General features: G+C 45.1%; 1 protein-coding gene across 1 annotated transcript in view; it reads left to right on the top strand.

The window, feature by feature from the left end:
* SYT16 (synaptotagmin 16) overlaps positions 1-5,227 on the top strand; it is a 72,634-nt gene extending 67,407 nt beyond the window's left edge. Inside the window, exons 7-8 of the mRNA XM_059474806.1 lie at positions 3,877-3,992; positions 5,030-5,227. Of these exons, the coding sequence (XP_059330789.1) occupies positions 3,877-3,992; positions 5,030-5,227 (314 nt within the window). The remainder of the gene's footprint in view (positions 1-3,876; positions 3,993-5,029) is intronic.
* The last annotated feature ends 14,393 nt before the right edge of the window (positions 5,228-19,620 follow it).

Genomic DNA, 19,620 nt, shown 5'->3' with positions numbered 1-19,620 from the left:
TCTGGAGTAAGAAGATGCAGCACTAGCCCAAAATGTGTCTGGCTTATTGCAGCATTTCTTGATTTAGTGCTTTTCAGTCTGATATTAAATGCTGAGATGTTGGTACTTTATGTATACGTGGACATTGTGCAGTCCACTCATACCAGAGAGGCAAGATGAGATCAGAGCAAAAATGCTCCGAATGCAGCAAGAACTTCTCTCCCAAAACCTGCATGGAAAGGAGAGCCTGGTAGATGCCATGCTAAAATTGGTCTTGGCAGAATTAGACTTTGTTCTTGAATCTTCACAGAGACTTCTGTGTAACCGTGGGCAAGCTGCAGTCTCAGACACTTCCAGATATTTAGAGGTCTCCCTCTTCCTCGTGTCAGTGAGACGGGTGCCTAAGCAGAAGGTGAGCACTTAGGCATTTTAAAGAGTGTCAGCCCTAATCTCTTTTCCTTTTGTACCTGATGGAGGTGGCACAAAAGTAAACACTGTGAAGAGCACAGAGTGCTGAGACACACGGTAATGAGGCCATTACTGAACCTGAGCATGTAATTAGGTGGAAAATGTTTGCCTTCATAATGAATAGATGCTCTTACACATACATTCCTCAGTAAATCGTCAAGTTCATCCTTGCTGTAGCTACACTAATTTCACTGTGTAACTGGGGATGGATTTTCTTTGGCAAAGTCAACAGGAGGGGAGAGCTTTCCATCCCAGAGGGCCAGAGTGGATCACAAGAAAAGCTGTGTTTTCTGATGAGATACCCAAAAAGAAGCTGCAAAGAGCACAATGCAGGAAGGGAAAGCTACAATCTTAAAATTTAGTTAGTGAAGCAGAATAACAGCTCAGCCTCATATGTACCAACTCTGCAAAGCAAATTTCAGATGCTAAATATATGATCCACACCTACTCTTTTATTTCTGTTCAGGCAAGCTTGATTCGTTTGGCTGGTAAAATACACCCAGTGGAATAAACTTGAGGAGAATTTGCAGCCTGATTTAGTTGTGACTTGCACTGGCTTTGTGCCTGTGTTTTCTTGGGGGTGAATAGGGCTCCTGGTATTAGCTCTGCCTTGAGCACAGTCTCCTTCCAGCCTGTTCCAGAGGATACATGCAGAATCCCCACCCACCTTGGTACTGAACAGATGGGGTCTTGGTGCAGAATTATGTAGAAATCTGACATATATCAAAGAAAAGCCAACTTTTCTGACTTTAACTCAGTGGTGGTGTGCTGGTCATTTTTCCTCAAAGCCAGCTGTGTTGTCCCTCACTTGCAGAAGCTGAGGCCTCAGTCAGGGGTGTGACATCCAGAGTTTATGGCTGTAAGACTCTCATCCATTCACTGCCTGCAAAATTAACTGGGACATGCTGAAACAGTATCCCATGAGGTGCTTTAGCTGTGGCACTTGCTTTAGCGTTAACACCTAAATCGTCTGGTGTCACTGTCTGCTAGATCTGTGCTGAATTATGGCATCTGCTTTTTGGACTATGAATTGGTTAACTCCTTTGGGCACTGTTCAGATGGATGTGCCTGCAGTTAGGTGTGATGAATCCCACCTGAGCTGCCAGAACTGGTGAAAGTCAGAAGGAAGTATGACAGCAAGGCATACTAAAAGTAAAATCTAGACCTCAGTGCTTTCCCTGTCTTCCTAGAAAAAGAGATGCAGGCATGTGTGGGACACCTTTCCCTAAAATAGCACTAGAAGGTAATGCTAGGATGGTTGTGAAAAGAAAGAAAAATTTTGAAATTCAAACAGAGAATTGTACTAATTACCTGCTTGTTTGTATTTAAAAATCTGCCTGGTGGAGTTCTTCCAAAATTTTGAAATCCCCTTCTCAGAAAAAACCAAAAAAAACCCCTGATGAATACATGAAAAAAAAAGTCCATAAAACCCCTACTTATCTTTATTTTCAGGGAGCTGCCTGCAGTCTAGACCAGCAGCCAGGACTTACACATGAGGAATGCTTCAGTGCACATAGTGGTTTGTCAGTGCCAAGTACAGAGACATCCCTACAAATACTGTAGGAGTTGTGTCTGCTTTTACATTGAGTCAAGCTGGAACAGAGGGTCCTCTCTCAGGCTTTGTGTTCCTGATGAGCCTGAAGCTGTTACAGATTTCAGCCCCTCAACACTGAATATTACAGTGGAAATTAGTGGAAATTACACCTTTCAGTAAAGTGGGTTTTTTCCTTCCCAGACACAATCAGGAAATCGAATCAGAGCTTTCCCTTTCTGTGTGACAAGTTGGTCTTTGCTGGCAAGATCCTCTCCATCCCCAGCGCTGTGCTGGGAGCCAAGCTGGCACCCCCAGCTAATGACTGGGCTGAACTTTCCCCGCAGTAACTCGATAGCTGTACAGCTGTGCAGGCTCACAATTTGCTCCCTGATTGTCAGCCTCCTGACAGCTTTTTCAGGGCAACAGTTTGAGAGGAGCGGGAAGCCCTGCTTTGGAGACGTGGAAGTGTTTTCACACCTGAAGTGCAATTTCACACCTTGTGTTGCTCAGCAGATAAGTGCGTAAAATAGCACATCAAACGGGAACAGGAGAGGGTAGAAATGCTGCAGACAAGAGATGGAGGCTTGTTATTTATTTCCCATCTTCAGCACACTCTGAAATAATACTCACTTGCAGGAACCCAGGCACAGATTATGGAGAGGTTAGCAGAGGACTTGTCTAGCCAAGCAATCTGTCACTGTCATGTGCAGAGCGAGGTGAAAACTTACACTGAGCTGGGTCTGTGGAGCTCTGGGAGCTCTGACACCACAGTATTAGCAACCATGTAATACAGGAGAACTGATTAATACAGGAGGCAGCAGGAATTTAAAGAGTAAATTTACAGCAGCACTAAATTGGACCATCCCTTCCTTGTATTTGCTAAGCATGTTTTACTCCTTGTATGGACTTAAATTGTAAATAAAATTCACTTTGGGTCTACCAAAAAAGTAATATGAGATTTTGGAAAACTGTTATGGGAGATCAAATAATTTCACTGTTTCTGCAGGGTGTTTTTCCCTCTTTTTCAAGACCCTTATTTTTTAGTATCCCAAAAAATAGATAGTGGTGGAGAGGCAAGGGCAGCTGAGGGAAGCCTGGGTAAGACAGCCCCAATGAAGCTTGATTGTGAGGGAGAGGAAGGGAAGGTGGAGACACCATTTGAAGTGGAGAATCCATAGAGATGCTCATGGTTTTGGTTAGACAGGTTTGCTAGGACTGGGTACCTGATATCCTGTTCTTTCCAAGAGGATGGTGTAGGTACAAAGGTTGTGGTAATTGGGAGTGGAACTGTGGCTCAGCCTCATCCCCAGTGGGTGCAGCTGTGAGCAGCAGGTGAGCAGCACTGACAGCAATGAGCCATGAAATGCCCAGGTGTGCTGACCAACCTCCCAAGGGGACAGAGGGCACACTGCATGGTGCAATGCATGAACAGGAGGGGATAAAAGGTTGGGCTAAAGAAGAACGGAAGATGCTTGTAGCCTTCTGAAGTGATATGATGTTATTCTGTATGGGCAGATGCTTGAAGCCTTCTCATGTGGTACAGTGTTATTCTGTTTGGGGGAATGCTTAAAGCCTTCTGAAATTGTATGGTGATGCTCTGTGTATTATGCCTGTCTCAACTGTGATATACACTGCAACAAAGTGGGGCTGAAACATGCATCAGTTTTCTTTTCTCCTCAGCTGAATATGAGAAAATCCCAAAGGTGCTTTCATCTTCTGCTTCTCATCCCATGGATTTTACCATGAGCGCCATCCAGCCCTCATCTGCTGTTCACTGCAGACTAAACTGCTCTGCTTGGATGGTTTTTCGGGGTGTTTTTTGACTGCCTGGGACTTTCATTCAGCCTCTCACCTGCCCCAAACATGTAATTCACTCTTTTATTTTTTTGTCTTAGACACCTATGGGAAGCTCTGCCTGCGCAACTCGGTGGGTCAGGAGATGTCTCGCTGCAAGACCTCGATCCGCCGGGCACAGCCCAACCCTGTCTACAAGGAGACTTTCATCTTCCAGGTCGTAGGAGCAACAGGGGGTAGGAGGGTTGGGACAGATGGAGATGAGAGATCTCTGCAGCCAGATCATGGAAATTGTGATTTACTGCAAAGGGCCTGGGTGCAGGGGCCCTGCTTGGAGCTGCCAGCCACAGCTCAGACTAGGCCCGAGAGAGGGAAAGAGAAGTGGTACAGAGAGAGAAGGCAAGAGCGTGGAAAAGAGGATGAAAGAGTAAAAGAGAGGATCAGAGAGCAAGGTTCCTGTTACAATACAATAAACTTTCTTCTATGTTGAATATTCTAACTGTCACTAACCAATCCAGTATGATGTGGTGGTGTTCGCAGGGGTCCCAGGATGAGGGAAGAGATGAGAATCTTGACCCCATGTTTCAGAAGGCAGATTTATCATTTTATTATATATATTATATTAAAAGAAAATGATATATCAAAAATATACTAAAAGAATAGAAGAAAGGATTTAATCAGAAAGCTAGAAAGGAAAGGAATGATAATAAAATCTTGTAACTGACCAGAGAGTCTGAGCCAGCTGGACTGTGATTTGCCACTAATTAATAATAACCACATGAGACCAAAGATGCACCTGTTGCATTCCACAGCAGCAGATAATTGTTGTTTACATTTCATTTCTGAGGCCTCTCAGCTTCTCAGGAGAAAAATCCTAGAAAAACAATTTTTCATAAAATATGTCAGTGACAGTACAATATTTAAATACTATAGTGATTACAGAGAGCCTATAAAAATCATTACATTACTGTACTGTGCTACATTTTAAACCTTAAAAACTACTCTTTGGATCCCTTCTGCCCAAGCTGGCAGGGTCTGCTCTGACCCTTGGGCCTGTCTGCAAGCAGAGGGTGTTGTTCCATCAAAAGGGGATTACCTCCAGCTGGGCACACCATTGTTTTCCAGTTGTTCAGTAACTGAGGTATCTCAAAGCTTGCCTTCATTTCAATCTCACTTATTGTTTCCATATTTTCAAAATCTTTTCCCAGACAATCATATTCATAAGGCTTTCCTGTTTCATCTTCCCCACCACAGGTCGCCCTCTTCCAGCTCTCTGAGGTCACCCTGCTGATCTCCATCTACAGCAGGCGCAGCCTGAAGCGCAAGGAGATGCTGGGCTGGATCTCCCTGGGCCACAGCAGCAGCGGGGAGGAGGAGCAGAGCCACTGGCAGGAGATGAGGGAGGCACAGGGGACACAGGTCTGCAGGTGGCACACGCTGCTGGAGTCCTAGTGGGCACCAAGGGCTGTCTCTCCTTGATCTCTGCCAGCAGAATCCAGCTCTGGCAGGGCACACAGCTTTCACCTGCCCCCTCAGTGGCAGCAGGCATGGGTATCAGAGGTGGCAAGGCCTGGGAAGCAAGTTTAGTTCTTGCCTTACCAGCTTGCCCTGCATTTTCTACATCGACATAACCCTAGTGAGAAGCAGTGGGAATACTTGGAAAATCCTTTCCTTGGACATTGTCTTGCTCATTTTTCTATAGGCTTAATCACCACAGACTGATTCTGATGTGATGCTGTTTTCTTCTGGGGTGAACTCTCACTTCCCCCTTTTCCCTTATTTGTATTAATGAAGTTTGCAAATATTCTTGCCACGCAGATAGCTCACAGAAAAGCTAACCTGCATGCAGAGCACATTCTCTCCCTTTTATTATTGTGTTTCTAAGTCCTAGAAAAAAGCATTTGATACCACTGTAGACTGGATGATATATTTTTCAGGCAGCATGAGAAAGCACTCTTGAATTCTCTGTCAACTTTTAAGTGCCTAGACTTTCCTACTGTTCTCCTGTACTAACAATTGATATAAGGACTAAATACTACTGGTATTTTTAATTAGGCACCTGTTAGCCTGCATTCACATAGGTTTGCAAAGAGATAACAAACATCAGTTTTATATTGCATTATACAATGCATGTTTAGATGTTTACTTGAAGTTATGGTTTCTGTCATCACAAATACCAAAAAAAGACCAGAACAAACTGCACAGCCACCTTTGTGCCTGAATCACTCCTTTCTGCATTGTTTTGCCCATGTGTTAATGTGATTTTTAGAACTGAGGTTCATTCAGAAAAGCATTCCTGTGAGCATTACAGGAGAGGCCTTCAGACCTGTGGTTTTTCTCTGGTTCAGCAAAGCACTACTCAGTTTGCTGAGGGTTCTTCTTCAAATCTCCTGTAATATCTCCTTGGGATATGGAAGGGGACTGGTTCTGGCATGCTGAGCAGCAGAGGATGCCAGACCATGTCACCTAACCTGGGGAAGGAGCTCTCTTGCAGGCCAGGAATGGGATCCAGAGGGGCTGCTGGCTCTGCTGAAAAGAATTGTGCTTCCTGCCTCCAACTGAGAGCAATGCAAGGGGCAGCCTTGCTGGATGAGGTGATGACACTGTCACGTGGTGACTTTTCAGACTGTGCTGTCCTTTTCCATTTTAATCTCTTTTCCTGTCTCTGGGAGCTGAAGTCATGGAGATGATGGATGGAGGATGTGTCTCAGTCTGCTGCTTGGCTAAGTGGTTGTTGTTGCAGTGCTGTGTGTGACACAAAGGAGAGTGTTCCTCCTCAGTGGAATGTAGGCAGTGAGGTGCTGAGATCTCCAAATGCTATCAGCTGCCCAATCTCTCATTCCCCACACTCTCTAGGAGAGGACTGTCTTTCCTCCATTCCTGCTGATGACAGCAAGACACAGGAAATATTTTGCTGAAGAGCCTTGTCTGTACTGAGTCACTTCATGGTTTGCTTTTGCCATTTACAGAGACCTGGCACCAAATTCTGCCTCCTCCTGCACCACAGCCACTTCCTTTGCTTCAATGGTGCTGTGCAAATCTAGCTAATGCAAATTTTGGCATTGGCTGTTTGACCAAGATTGGTCCTTGGTGCTGGTTTTTGTCACATCCAGGCTAGACAGGCCCTGAGGGCACTCACAGGTTATCACTTGGTGTCACAGAGGCTCTGTCTGGCCAAGGAGGCAGACAGAATAATCTGCACAGAGAAGCACTTCTGCTACAGGTGATACAAGCTATTCTACAGACCACACTCTTGTACCTTCTTATCACCTGTCTGAGCATCATTTTTCCAGGGAGACTGCTGGGTATCCTATGCAGGAGGGTTTTCCTCCACTGTCTAGATAAGCTGGCATGTCTGCTTTGCACTACTGGGGCTTTGAAACACAAAACAGGGTTTAACCCAAATGCAGCTCATCCAGCAAATGTGTTCTTGACTGCACTGTTAAAGCTGCTATATTAGCAATGCAAGAAAAGTGAACATCTGAGTGATAATCAGCAGAATAGAATTTCATTTATCATACACTTTTCTGCTGGGGAAAATTAAAAAAGTAGAGGAAACAGCCCAATTCAAAAGGCTGATTCTAGTTATTTTCCAATCTCTACATATTTTTTGTCCTGAACTGCATAAAATGGATATGCAATTGTTTATAATTAATTTTTATTACCTGGAATGTGTGGGTGTAATAAACTTACTGAGATTCTGTTCAGAACTTCTTGAACATGCAAAGCCTTGCCTATGCTTCATGATTAGCTAAGGAAAAAGTGTAAGTTCATAATACATTTCAGCAGTGAACTGGAGATAACCCAGATTTATAACAGCATGATTAAAAAAAAAACCTAATGAAAAAGATAATTTAAAAAAACAATGAGGTACACTGGGTTTGGACTTCCATGCTGTTTTCACATTAAGATCTTTTCTGAAGATATAGCATTAAGGGAATTGAATTTTAATATATAATTTCATTGTAGAGTTTTTGGAGTCAGAGAAAAGCAAGGGAAAATGGCTTACTTAGAGTAAGTCAATACCTAAGCATGTGTTAAAACTTTGCTGTCCAAGGGAAGCAGGTTGCTGCATCCTTGCTGCTACATTTTACTCTTATATTTTGTCAAACAATGTTGGAGGGAGGGGGCAAGGGCTGTGGCAGAGGGACCATTGGGTTTTTAGAGCTACTGCCAAACCTCTTGGCACATCCATGCCTTGAGAAGTGCTTTTGTGGGGTTCTTTATGTTCCTAGTAAAGCAAGGGAGAAATTCAGGAATCTTGGGGTGAACAAGGTGCTGGGGGTACTCATGTTTTCTATTCATATTTTGGGATTTTTATTGCTTTTGTGGTTTATTTTTCCTTCCATTATTGACTGTCTGTGAGATGGAGGCTTTGCAGCAGCTCTGGCATATTCCAAAGCTCCTGCAAATTCTTCCCATTGACAGATTGAATTAGTCTTTGCTAATATTGATACAGGCTGGGCTTGTGCTCATGGTCTTTCTTCTGTAAACACCACTGCCCTTTTAGTCACTGCTTTAACCCCTTGTTTCCTCTGGAAATGGCTGACAAGGCTGGATTTCCAGGAGGTTTTCCATTACTTGGGAATCCTGACTGCCACTTGACTTGTGGATTGCTGTAGACCCTGTGCTCCCCTGGATGCTGATGCTCTCTGCTCCTGTGGGGTTCCAGGTGGGGAGAACAGCTCTGAGAAGGCCATGGGGATTTCAGGGAGCAGGATAGGAATGGATAACCTGGTTCTGGGATGCTTGGGAATTTACAGGTCTAGATTATGGATGTTTCCTAATGCGCTCATGTTTTCTAAGATGATTTGTTCCCTTTTGACACCACTGTTTGCAATCTCCTAATAGTTTATTTGAATTTTCTTTAAAAAAAAAGGCCTGAAAATGTGAAAAAGGATTAACTGAATTGGCCCAGAGTATTATGGGCAAGCGCCCTGGATCCATCTCTGTATCTTGAGCAGCATTGTTCAGCTGATTGCAGCCTGTTCTTTCCTTGTTCTCTCCCCAGCCACCATGCCCCGTCCTGCCAAGCTCTCTGCTGCTATTTTCTTTTTTCCTTTTTAATGTTTATTGACAACAGAACAGAGTGATCTCACCGTGTTTCTACTCCCCATAATAACGGTGATCTTCAGCTGATGCCCACAGAAATGAGCTCCTTTTTTAGCCCACTGAGCCGCAGCAATGGCTGCTCACTTTGTGAAGTGCCCATTTGCAAAGGCTTTATCTGGATGATCTTCCACATCCTTTGATTTGTCCGGGTTTCCTTTTTGCCAGTGTCTTTAATTAGCTGGACCCCGCTGTGGCCTGCCTGTTCCTGTTGCTCTGCCTTGTCTCCTTTCCCTCCAGGGGCAGTGAGGGCTGTGCAGCTCCCGGGTAGGTGGACAATGCTGGGGTGTATTTTTAGCAGCTGCAGATCCTGAGGAGTTATTTGGTGCTTTACACAGCCGACTGATCTTCAGTCATGGATGGCCTTAGAAGTTCCTGGATGCACAGATCCAAAGGCTGCCAGCTGCTATTGATCATTTTCCCAGCATAAAGCTGAAGGTGGCAGCTTGGCAGAGGAGCAGGCTTTTCCTCTGGTGGCATTTCATTTTCCCCTTCAGCTGGAGCTGGCAGTGACCTTGGAGCTGGCGTGCCTGCAGTGCCTGCTTTCCACTCCCATATTTATCATCATTTTTAATCTGTGTGATCACAGCACTTCATCTCTCTGCCTCTCTCTCTCATCTCTCGTGCCTTCTGCCCTTCAGCATGAAAACTGGACTGAAAGGCTGAGCAACGAATATGGCCTTCTTCATCATATTATCCCATCCCAAAATCGTGATGTTACTATCAAGACCTTGCCTTCCTGTTCTCTTGTCCACTTGTAGAGTTTGAAGTTTGTTGGTTGGGCTGTGGCACTTAAATATTTACAGAGTGACACCTGCTCACCTCCATGTGGACCAAGTTAATGACAGAAGAAAGATCTTGGTTTGTATTTGCTTTCTTCCTTCTCTCACGGGCATTGTGCTCTGCAAAAGGACAACGGAGCCTGCAGGAATTAGTATGCAGGTGCATCCTCTTTCCATTTAAAATGTGCTAAGTGTGATGTTTGCAGATATGGGTTGAGGGGGAGAAACAAAGCAGCCAGGGTTTGTAGAGAAGCTCACACTTTGAATGAGGCAGGTTTTTCCCTCCAGCATGTGATACCCCAACAAATACATTCTCATCTCCCAGGAAGCAGTGCTGGCTCTGAGCTCATCTGCTTCTGTGGTACAAGCAGCCAGAAGATGACAGATCCTAAAGCTTGGAAAGGCATCCAAGATAATTCCACAGAGCTGGTCTGGGTGTTTATTTGGGATCTGGTGAGGATTTAACAAGCTGTCATGCAAGAAATGAAAACCCCAGGCAGTGGTGGGAAGGTGGTGGGGGATAGAGCAGGAGGGGAAGGCTCTTGGTGTGCTTGTGCTGCTTAGAGCTGGAATTTGCTCACTCCTCACTCCAGAAAGCAGCACAGCCATGCTGCAGTGGCATCAAGCCTGAGCTGAAACCCAGTTTCTCTGCCTGACTCTTGAGCTCCAGCTCTGCTGGAGGCACACACAGATTTTTTATTCAGTGCAGAGTGAGCTTGTGTCTCCCTGCAGCCTACGCTGTGGGCCCTAAGAAATGAATGTGTAAATATTTTGTCTCTCACAGCAGCCCAAGGTCATCTTTCTGGAACAGCAAACAGGCACAGAATCCAAAGAAGATCAGTCTGTCATATGAGTAAGGTTAGCATCTGCACTTACAAATGACAAAGGCTATTAATCCTCATGCTGTAATCCCCAAGCTGTTTGCCAGCTGGCAGCAGGAAGATGCTCCTGCTCAACCCACACAGCTATCCATGTTTTTTCACCTTTGTAAAGCAGATATAGGTCAATATTGTAGCCTCAATAAAAAACTTGGTAGATGCCATTCATCACTTTTGGCATTACAGTCCCTCTGTTCTCCATACAAACCCTCTATACAAATGAAGGAGTAAGAGGAGAGCTCTGGGCTGGGCTCTCCATGTGCTGTTCCTCCAAAACAAAAGGCTGAAGGTGAGATTTTTCTTCCTCTTTTTTGCCCCTGAGTTTGTCCTGGGTGGATGAATTTTGAGATCTCTCTGCAAAGCTGAGCAACCTTAGCAAAGCTCTGTCACTATCCAGGTCTTTACACCTAGAGCAGGGAAAACCTAACTCTGGCAGAAGGCAGACAAAATTCCAGTGGTGGGACTTTTTTTGGGTCTTAATTTGGGAACCTGCATAGGATTGCCTATCACAGGAGCATAAACCCCTGAATCCTCTGAGGTATCACTGGTGGAGCAGAAGGAAGCTGCAGGTAGTGATGCAGGTAGGCTGTGAGAGTCTGATCTCACACACCAAAAACCTGTATGGCCACTGAGTCACAGTCAGTACTGGGCAGCTGGGGTTGGAAATAGTTGAGGAAGAAGCACAAAAACCAGACAGGAGCTGTGAAACTCCATTCAGAACTGTTACTTGCTCATCTCTCAAGGAAATTGGAAAGCAATTTTTTTTTTGCTGTAACAGAAATCACAGCTGCTTTGGCAGCTGCAGGTGTGAGGAGCTAAGGATGTTTCCTCCTTGCTTTTCTATTTCCTCTGGCTGTGATGGGGGACATCAAATAGACACCAAATACTCTGGAGAGGCTGTTTGGCCCCTGTAGAGTCATTCCCAGTGTGGGCTGATCTTAGTGAGAAACAAAAGACAAGAAGCTGATATTGGCCATGGGTGAGGAACAAGGATTCAGTGTTCACACAAAAGCAGGGTTCTTCCTGAGCCCCACAACCATTAATTAGCTGTGACCTTCAGGGAAGGCACTTCATGCCAAATACTTCCCTCTCCCTTCATTTCTCTTAGGATAACATTGCAAATTTATGTCTTCATTAACAACCAGGAAAAAAAATAATATAATTTTTCCAGCTTCCCTCATCCCTGTTATGTCTTGTTAGCACTTTCCAGGTGTTTTTCCTTCATGCTGTCTCCACCACTGCATTTCCCACCCTCTCATTAATATCTGCAGAGATCTGGTCCAAGGCAGGTCAGTGCCTGGTAGCAATATTTTATGTTCATGGTGCTCAGGATAAAACCTGTCCTCCAGTCCCTTATCACTTTGTGGCACCTCAAGCACAAGTTTTCCAATTAAACTGATATCACATCTCTGCTGTATTCCTCTGCTGGCATTGCTGTGGTTTGTGTCTTGCTGAGCTTTGTTCTCAGCTGTAACTTCATTGACTTTTCCCAGCAGAGAGTTTTGTTTGTCAAGAAGAGTAAATGGACTAATCATTTGGTAGACTTAGCATTTAAATACTGTGTGACATTTATATGTGTGTGTATATATATAAAAAATGGTTTTTATGGCAGAGTGCCACGGGGCGTTTGCATGAAGCACATCTCAATGTATATTTGACTGTTGATTTAAATACACAGTATGTAATAAGTTATTTTTAGTGTGTATTGACTTCTTTCTATATTGGAACAATATACCATCCCTGGCAGGGTTTTGCTGTCTCTGTTGTGGGCACAGCTGGACACTGAGGTGTGTCCTTGTCCTGTTTCCTCCTTGTTTTCCATGAGGTGGGATTTGCTCCCCTCAGGAGCTTTGTGGGTGCACAGATGTCCCTCCTGGGGCTTGGTGCCACAGGACAGAGCTGTGAGTCTCCTACTGCACCTCCCCCCTGGTGTTCAGTAGAACATGTCACATTTCTCTAGTAGAACATTTCATATTTCTCCTTTCTCTGCTGCCATCTCCTCAGCACAGAGAGCTGGCTGGTGTTTGGAGTGATTCAGCCCTGTGGCTGAGGGAGCACCATGGAGATCTCAGCTCCCTTTCCCAGCCTGAGATCACAGAATCACAGAATGGTTTGGGTTGGAAGGGACCTTAAAAACCATCTCACTCCAACCCCTGCCATGTGTAATATCCCACTAGACCAGGTTCCTCAGAGCCCCATCCAACCTGGCCTTGAGCACATCCACAACCACTCTGGACAAGCACAAAATTCATCTATAAATTGTTTACTTTAAAAAATAACAATACAGACAAATTAATAAAAATGCAATGTCCTTAACTTCTGTTGGTGCAAAGGCAAGGCTTCTAGAGCTTCCATTTAATGATGAATTATTTTTATGGCAAATAAATCTACAAAGGGAGAACTTTTCCTACATAAGAAACAAATTTATATGTCCTTTTCACTTTTGTAAAGATCAAAGATTTGCACTGAAAATTGTACCTTGAATCTAGTTACTGAATGGTTGGCATTGAGTGGTGAGGGTCCGCTGGGATGGTGTGAGCATTGTTTCACTTGCTGGGTATGGGATTGAAAGAGATATCTGCAGTGCAAAACTGTGATAAAAAGATAAAAAGTACAAGGAAAAGATGCTTAGATATTCAGCTGGAAAACTAGTGTGGGTATATTCTTAGCTTTTCATGTATTTGACAATGAAACATTTTTTATTTTACTTAAGTGCTAACGTGCATGATCATACAATATATTGCCTCTTGCTAATTATATGCTGTGTTAGGAATACTAATGTCTGGATGATATCTGACTGGAAAAAAAATCAGCATTAAATCCAGCTTCTGCAGAATTCTGGGCTGAAACTACCCCTGCACACACACAGCTGTCCACACCTTAGAAACAGTCTTGTTTTGTCATGGAGAATGCTGCTGTTACAGGTTTTATCAATAAAAGAGAAGCAGATGGCTCATGTAGACATGCAAACCCAGCCTGTCTTCCTTTTTGTTCTCTCTGTGGCAGAAAGGAGTGAATATGCATCCAGGAGAGGGGGATGTGCTTTGTTCAGAGCAGGGATGCAGGTGCCTGGTGCATAATGCAGGACTGGCAGGATTGGGAAGTGTCTGCCCTGCCCTTGGTCCCCCTGTCCCTCCACATGGACACAGGGGCCCTGTGGCAGCAGGATGGGGTGTTCCAGGGGCTGAAGAGATTCCCATGTCCCACTGATGCTGTAGAGTGGCTAAAATAGAGGCTAGATCAAATTAAGAGTATAAAAGTGGGTATTTATTGAAGGCCTTCACTAGGGACACCTTGGGCAGTCAAGGCCTCTGAGGGGCTACACCCAGGATGGAAAATGGTCACAAGTTTTTCATACAGTTACCAGTTTGGTCCATTTCCATAACAGGGGTTGATCCTCCAAGTACAGTTTCAGGTAATGAAACAATTTACTCCAGGTTTGCCCCTCAGTTCAGTGTTTTTTGCATCTCTTGGGGTCTGAAACAATGAGGTGTCCTTAGGTTTCAGGCCTACAGAGGAATTGTTTTATCTGAACAAAATAGGAGAAAAGCAGCTGACAGGCTATGGAGTTTTAGAGTCACACACTAAAGCAGTACAGGACCTGAAAAATATAAAAGCTAAACCCTAAGGCATCACCATCATGTCTCTGCTTCCCTCTACATAGAGCTGTCCAGCCAACTCTGTGTGGGGAAGGAGAAGTGCTGGCTGTGCCTTTGACATCTGCTCTTCGCTGCTGCCCCATCCAGCCCTGGCAGGAGCTGGGGGAGAAGTCCCTCCAGCCCCTCTGTGGTGGTTCCTGCATTCAGCATTTCTCCTGCCCACGAGGGATGTGCTGGCACATGGAGTCAGTGTCCCCAGTGTCCCTGCAGTGTGCAGACACCAGCCTTGCTGCCATCCTGGCTCTGTGTGTGGGACATGGAGGTGTTGGGGTCTCTCACTGGTTACAGTGACCCCGAGAAATGTTAAAAGCCTCTTTCCCCAGTCCAATGCTTGAAGAAGGAGTCAGAGCTCTTCATTTCTCAGTCTCAAGGTTGTTTATTGTTCCTTATCTATAAAATTCTTTCTCCTGTCCAGCTGAGGTCCTCTCAGCAAGACAGTCCAGGCACTCTGCCTGCCCCCAGGGCAGTGTTATGCCTTTAACTAAAAACCACGTGTACAATGTTTACAATTACTTTCCAATACCCATCACCTATGTTAGACAGTGAGCTTCTACTCAATCTAAAAGTGCCAACATCACAGCAGAAGATGGAGGCCAAGAAGAAGAAGGAGAAAGGCTGGACACACCCAGATCCCTCCATCTTGCCCCCTGGACCTCCATTCTAAAATCCCCAAAATCTGCTTTTTCACCTTGTGATAAATTCACTATCACTCTACTTAATTTGTCATGGCTTGCAGATCTTCATCAAAGGTTGGTAACTTGCTCCATGCCATGCTCCACAGGCATCTTGGGCTCTGTGCCAGGGTCTCTGAGCCCCCTGACAGGGTCTGGGCTGCTCAGGACAGCCAGAGGGATGTCCTGGCTCCTGACATGGAGGGATGCCCCCATCAAAGCTGGGGTGGCCACTTGGTGGAAGTGAAGGTAAGAGCTCAAATGATGAGCTGGAGAGGTGAAACTGGGCCAACAAAGGGTGTGTCAGTGTCTGGTGGCTGCTTTTCTTTGCATCTACCTTTGGTCATGATGTATTTGTGAGCGGTTTACTTCTGGCAGGTTGCAGTTGTAATCTCTGCCCACATTAAGATGGAGAGCGATAGAAACTAAAAAACTCCCAGATTGGTGACTTTGAACTGGGGTTAGTTTGTTCCTCTCAGAATAGCAGTGGCAGATTTGAGGGAGACATGAGAAACCACGATTTCTGCAGCCCTGCTGGCACCCACAGGGTTGGCTTTCCAGGACCAGGCCTGAAATAGAGTTTCTTTTTCTGGCAACAGTTGGTAGCTTCAGTGCTTGGAAACCTCAGCAAAGGCAGCTGATACAAGACATGTCTGAGGACACAGAAAACCCAACCCAGGGCCCTTCATCTAAAAGATAGTGGAGAAATGAGAGGCTCAGAGAGAAACTAGGGAGTTTGGAAAAACTCATCCTCCTTGGTGAAAACTGGGATGAAATGCATGTTCTGCTAAGGGCTGATGTTTGTGGGTGTCCAGGCTCAGCTGAGAGGGCTGGTGGGGGCTGCAGGGGTTGGGCTGGGGGCTGCTCTGGGTTGCATCAGTCCCCCAGCAGCTCCTCCAGGCACAGAGGGGGATCTGCAGAGCCAGGCACTGCCTGCAATTTGCTCAGGGGTTTGGGAGCTCAGGTGGGTGCTGCTGCCAGGGTCTGAGCCAGGGCCAGGACAGCGTTTTCCTGGCTTGGTTATCCTAACACTGCTTCACCCCATACATTTCTGAAAACCACTTAAAATTCTCCCTGCCCAATCAACCAGCCTCACCTCTCCCACCAGCTCACCATACTCCTTCCTCCCCAGTATAGGATTCAAGGCAACCCCCGTGGCAGGGAGAAATGATTTGACTCCATTGATATCAGAAGGCAAATTAATCACTTTATTATACTATATTATTCTATACTACATTACACTACATCTAAACTGAAACTGCACAAGCATTCAACCAAGTCTTCTGACTGACCATCAGGACACAGCTTGCAGAGATTGGTCAAGAAAACTAAACACTCACACCACAGTCCAATCAAGTAAATTCCTTCAGGGAAATAATCTTCCAACACATTCCACATGTTCCAAAACACAGGAGCAGCAAATGAGGTAAGAATTTTTTTGATCATTATTTTCTCTGCTTCTCTCAGGTTCAGAGAATGTGAATCCCACACCCCAGTGCTGAGGGATGCTGGTGATGGCTCTGGAGGATTTGGGCACTGCTGGGAACACCACACTTGCTCTCATTGCTGTTCCTACAGCCTCACCCTGTCCTTGTGGCAGTGTCCTCAGCCTCAGGAGGGTTTTCCCAGGCTAATTCCCAGTCCAGGGCTGACCAGTCCAGGGTTGGTTTCATTCCTGCAGGCAGACTTGCCTGTGACCGCATGTAAGCCCAGCACACACCAGGATGGAGCTGCTGGCACTGGATTTGGGGAGAGGTGGCTGGGCCATCAGTCTTGGTGCCAGCACCTGGTCAGCTTGGCCCAAATGAGGCTGCCCATGAATTTGGGAGTAAAATCTCAGGTTTGTGCTCTGTGTACAGCAAATGCAAGGGCTCAGCACTGCACTTGCTGCTCCTGCTGGGACAGCACTGCTCAGCACGAGCACGTGTGGGCCCCGGCTGTGTTGTGTTTTATCGTTCTGATTATCCTGTCCTTCCTCCAGCTGCATTTTAATTCTTTAGCATGACTTCATCCTTTGGCAAAGCACCAAGTGCTGTTTTGTCAAGACATCCTTTTTTCTTTTTTTTTTTTTTCATCCTAATTTTGACCACTTGGAAAAGTCACATTTTTAATGTCAGGAAACAAAGTTTTGAATTTCAGCAAAAGAGTGATATCATTTTTCACGAGAGGGTGAAAGCATTCCCACTTCTCAATCAGCTCAGTGGAGGCTAAAGCTGAGCTGTCTGCCATCTGTCTCCTCGCCAGTCTCTCTTCCACCACCATCACTTTTTAACAGGTTGGCCAATTTCAATCACATTTGAGAGCAGGGTAAGTGTCTCAAAGGCAGCTATGCTTCCACAGATTTTGTCAGCTGGCAGGGGATCATTTCCAGAGAAGCAGAAAGGAGTGGGTTTGATGGCCAAGGGTTGGTGGGCTGGTTCATTGTGACAGCTCCAGCTGCCTTTGGTTGAGCTGGGGGTGCCCAAGGGGATGTGGTGGAATTTGGTTGGGGATGTGGGGACAGTGTAGGGGGTAAAGAGCACAGATATGTAGGAAAATTAACTTCATTTATTCTGCTGTTCCCCAGATTGTTTCAGAAGGTTTTAAAAAGTTTTTCTCAAATGTAAAAAGGTAAAATAAAAAAAATAAAATAACATATTTTCTTGTGCAATGAGTTGGAAGATAGAGGTGGAAAATAGTGTTCTATACAGAAAGAACAGAAAGAGCTGTCTGCATTTTAGATGGAGGCAGGAATAGCCTCCCAAGGCATCTGGTCCCTCTGAGGCTGGCCAACCACTGGGAGGCTTGAACAGGTTCCAGAAACTGGAGCCACTCATCTTCATTTGCTGTGACAAGCCAATGGCTGGGAGAGCTTTGGAGGGTCTGTGTCTGAGTGGGCCAGGCCAAGGATAAGACCCAGCCCAGGATGCAGCTCCTCACATCTGAAACTTCTCAGGTACAACTGCAGAACATTTTGGGTGTATTTTATCTTTTGAAAATGCCTTCTGTATGCTGTGTTTAGAAATGCAGCACCTGTGTAGGTATATGCAGCCTGGGAGGGCTGGTGCTTTTATACATACATTTTTTGAATGTTTGGTGCTTGAATTCAAAAGGATACATTAATTTAATTCAGTTTTTTAAACACTTGATTTGCGAAGACATAACTGAAATTTGAAATGAAGGAACTGATTTTTTTTCCCCTAATTCTGTGAGACAGTTAAAGTAAATGCAAATGTTCCAGGGTTTTATATTTCCAACTGCTCTAAACCATTTAAAAACATGCATTTGTTATAGCACTGAATATGTCAGGCAATCCTGCTTTCGAAAAACTAAAATGAAAGGAAAAAGCTGCTCTTCTATTGTCTGCCTGTCCAGGCTTTATCTTGTGCAGCACACATTTAAAATCTTATCTTCTCAAATAATATCCCTGTCAATAGAGACTTTGGTCCCAGCTCATGGGTCTGTTTAATTTCTGCTGCACTAAAACAGTGTGTGAGTCAGCTGGGCAGTGATTCCTGACCAGGCAGAAGGGAATATCCCTCTCCAGACAAGGAGAGAGGTGATTTCTTGAGCTTCCATGGCAGGAGGAAGGAGATGGGATGGGATGGGATGGGATGGGATGGGATGGGATGGGATGGGATGGGATGGGATGGGATGGGATGGGATGGGATGGGATGGGATGGGGCATCTCTTCTTCCTAATGGAATTTCCTTTGAGCCAGCAGAACAGAGCTGATTTACACTGGCAGGGGATCTGCCCCCTTGGAAAGTGGGCAAGGAAAAGCAGCTACACTCTGATTGTGGAAGAATTTCCTCAGGGCTGATCAGGGGATGGAAACACTTCTTGGATCCAGCTGAGGAAACACAGCTGACCTTTTGGCTGTGTTATTATTGCCTGCTAGTAAGTCCTGGTTTTGTGCTGACAGGAGAGGGGAAGGTGTGTCTTTGCAGCAGAAATTGTCTTGAATGTTTTAAAAAATTGCAGTAAATTCCACAGAGATAGGAGTGAGTGATGCTGTCGTTCATTCAGCTCTTAAGCATGGAGTAGGTGCTTCTGTGTCTTCCTTTTCTATCTCTGCTCACAGAAGGGATGTTACTGAATTAATTACAACATCTTTGTGAAGAGCTGAAGAATCACTCAAGTCCTCGATTCAGCAGTAGAGAAATGTCAGATTCACCTCACAGTAAATTTAACATTACACCAACCTGAACTGCTGCTACTGACAGCATAATAATAAGGCAGGTAATCCAAATCAATTAAATTCTAGTGCCTTCCTATTGTCCTAGAAAATTCAAATTTGAAATTAGTTGGAGTTTCATTTGACTTCTCAATAAAAGAAGCAGAGCTTCAGAGATAATTTGAAGTAAATATGTGGCCCTGAGTGATCTTTCCTCAAGCTGCAGAGACCAGGGGGGCCGTGTGTGCCCATGTTTGTGCACACTGAGTAGCAAATGCAGCCAGGGGATCCAAGTCAAGGGAATAACTGATCTGAGGCTGCTGCACTGACATGTGCTAGGTGAGTCTCAGGCTTGCCAAGACCCAGTTTGTTAAAATTTGGGTGAGATATTGATCCAGGTAGATGCCAAATTTAGGTGAGATATTGATCCAGGTGGATGCCAAATGCAGTGTGCCTCCATTTTCACTGTCTAAGAGGAAAGAGGACAAAGCCTGGCTCAAAATCCTCTGCAGAACCTTCATGGAGCAATCAGAGGGAGGGGAACTCCTGTGCCCTTCCAGCAGTGACATGACTTGATAGAATATGCATTA

This window comes from Ammospiza nelsoni, chromosome 6 (assembly GCF_027579445.1).
Source record: "Ammospiza nelsoni isolate bAmmNel1 chromosome 6, bAmmNel1.pri, whole genome shotgun sequence".
NCBI classification, from domain to species: domain Eukaryota; kingdom Metazoa; phylum Chordata; class Aves; order Passeriformes; family Passerellidae; genus Ammospiza; species Ammospiza nelsoni.
This window is presented reverse-complemented; position numbering and strand designations above follow the sequence as displayed.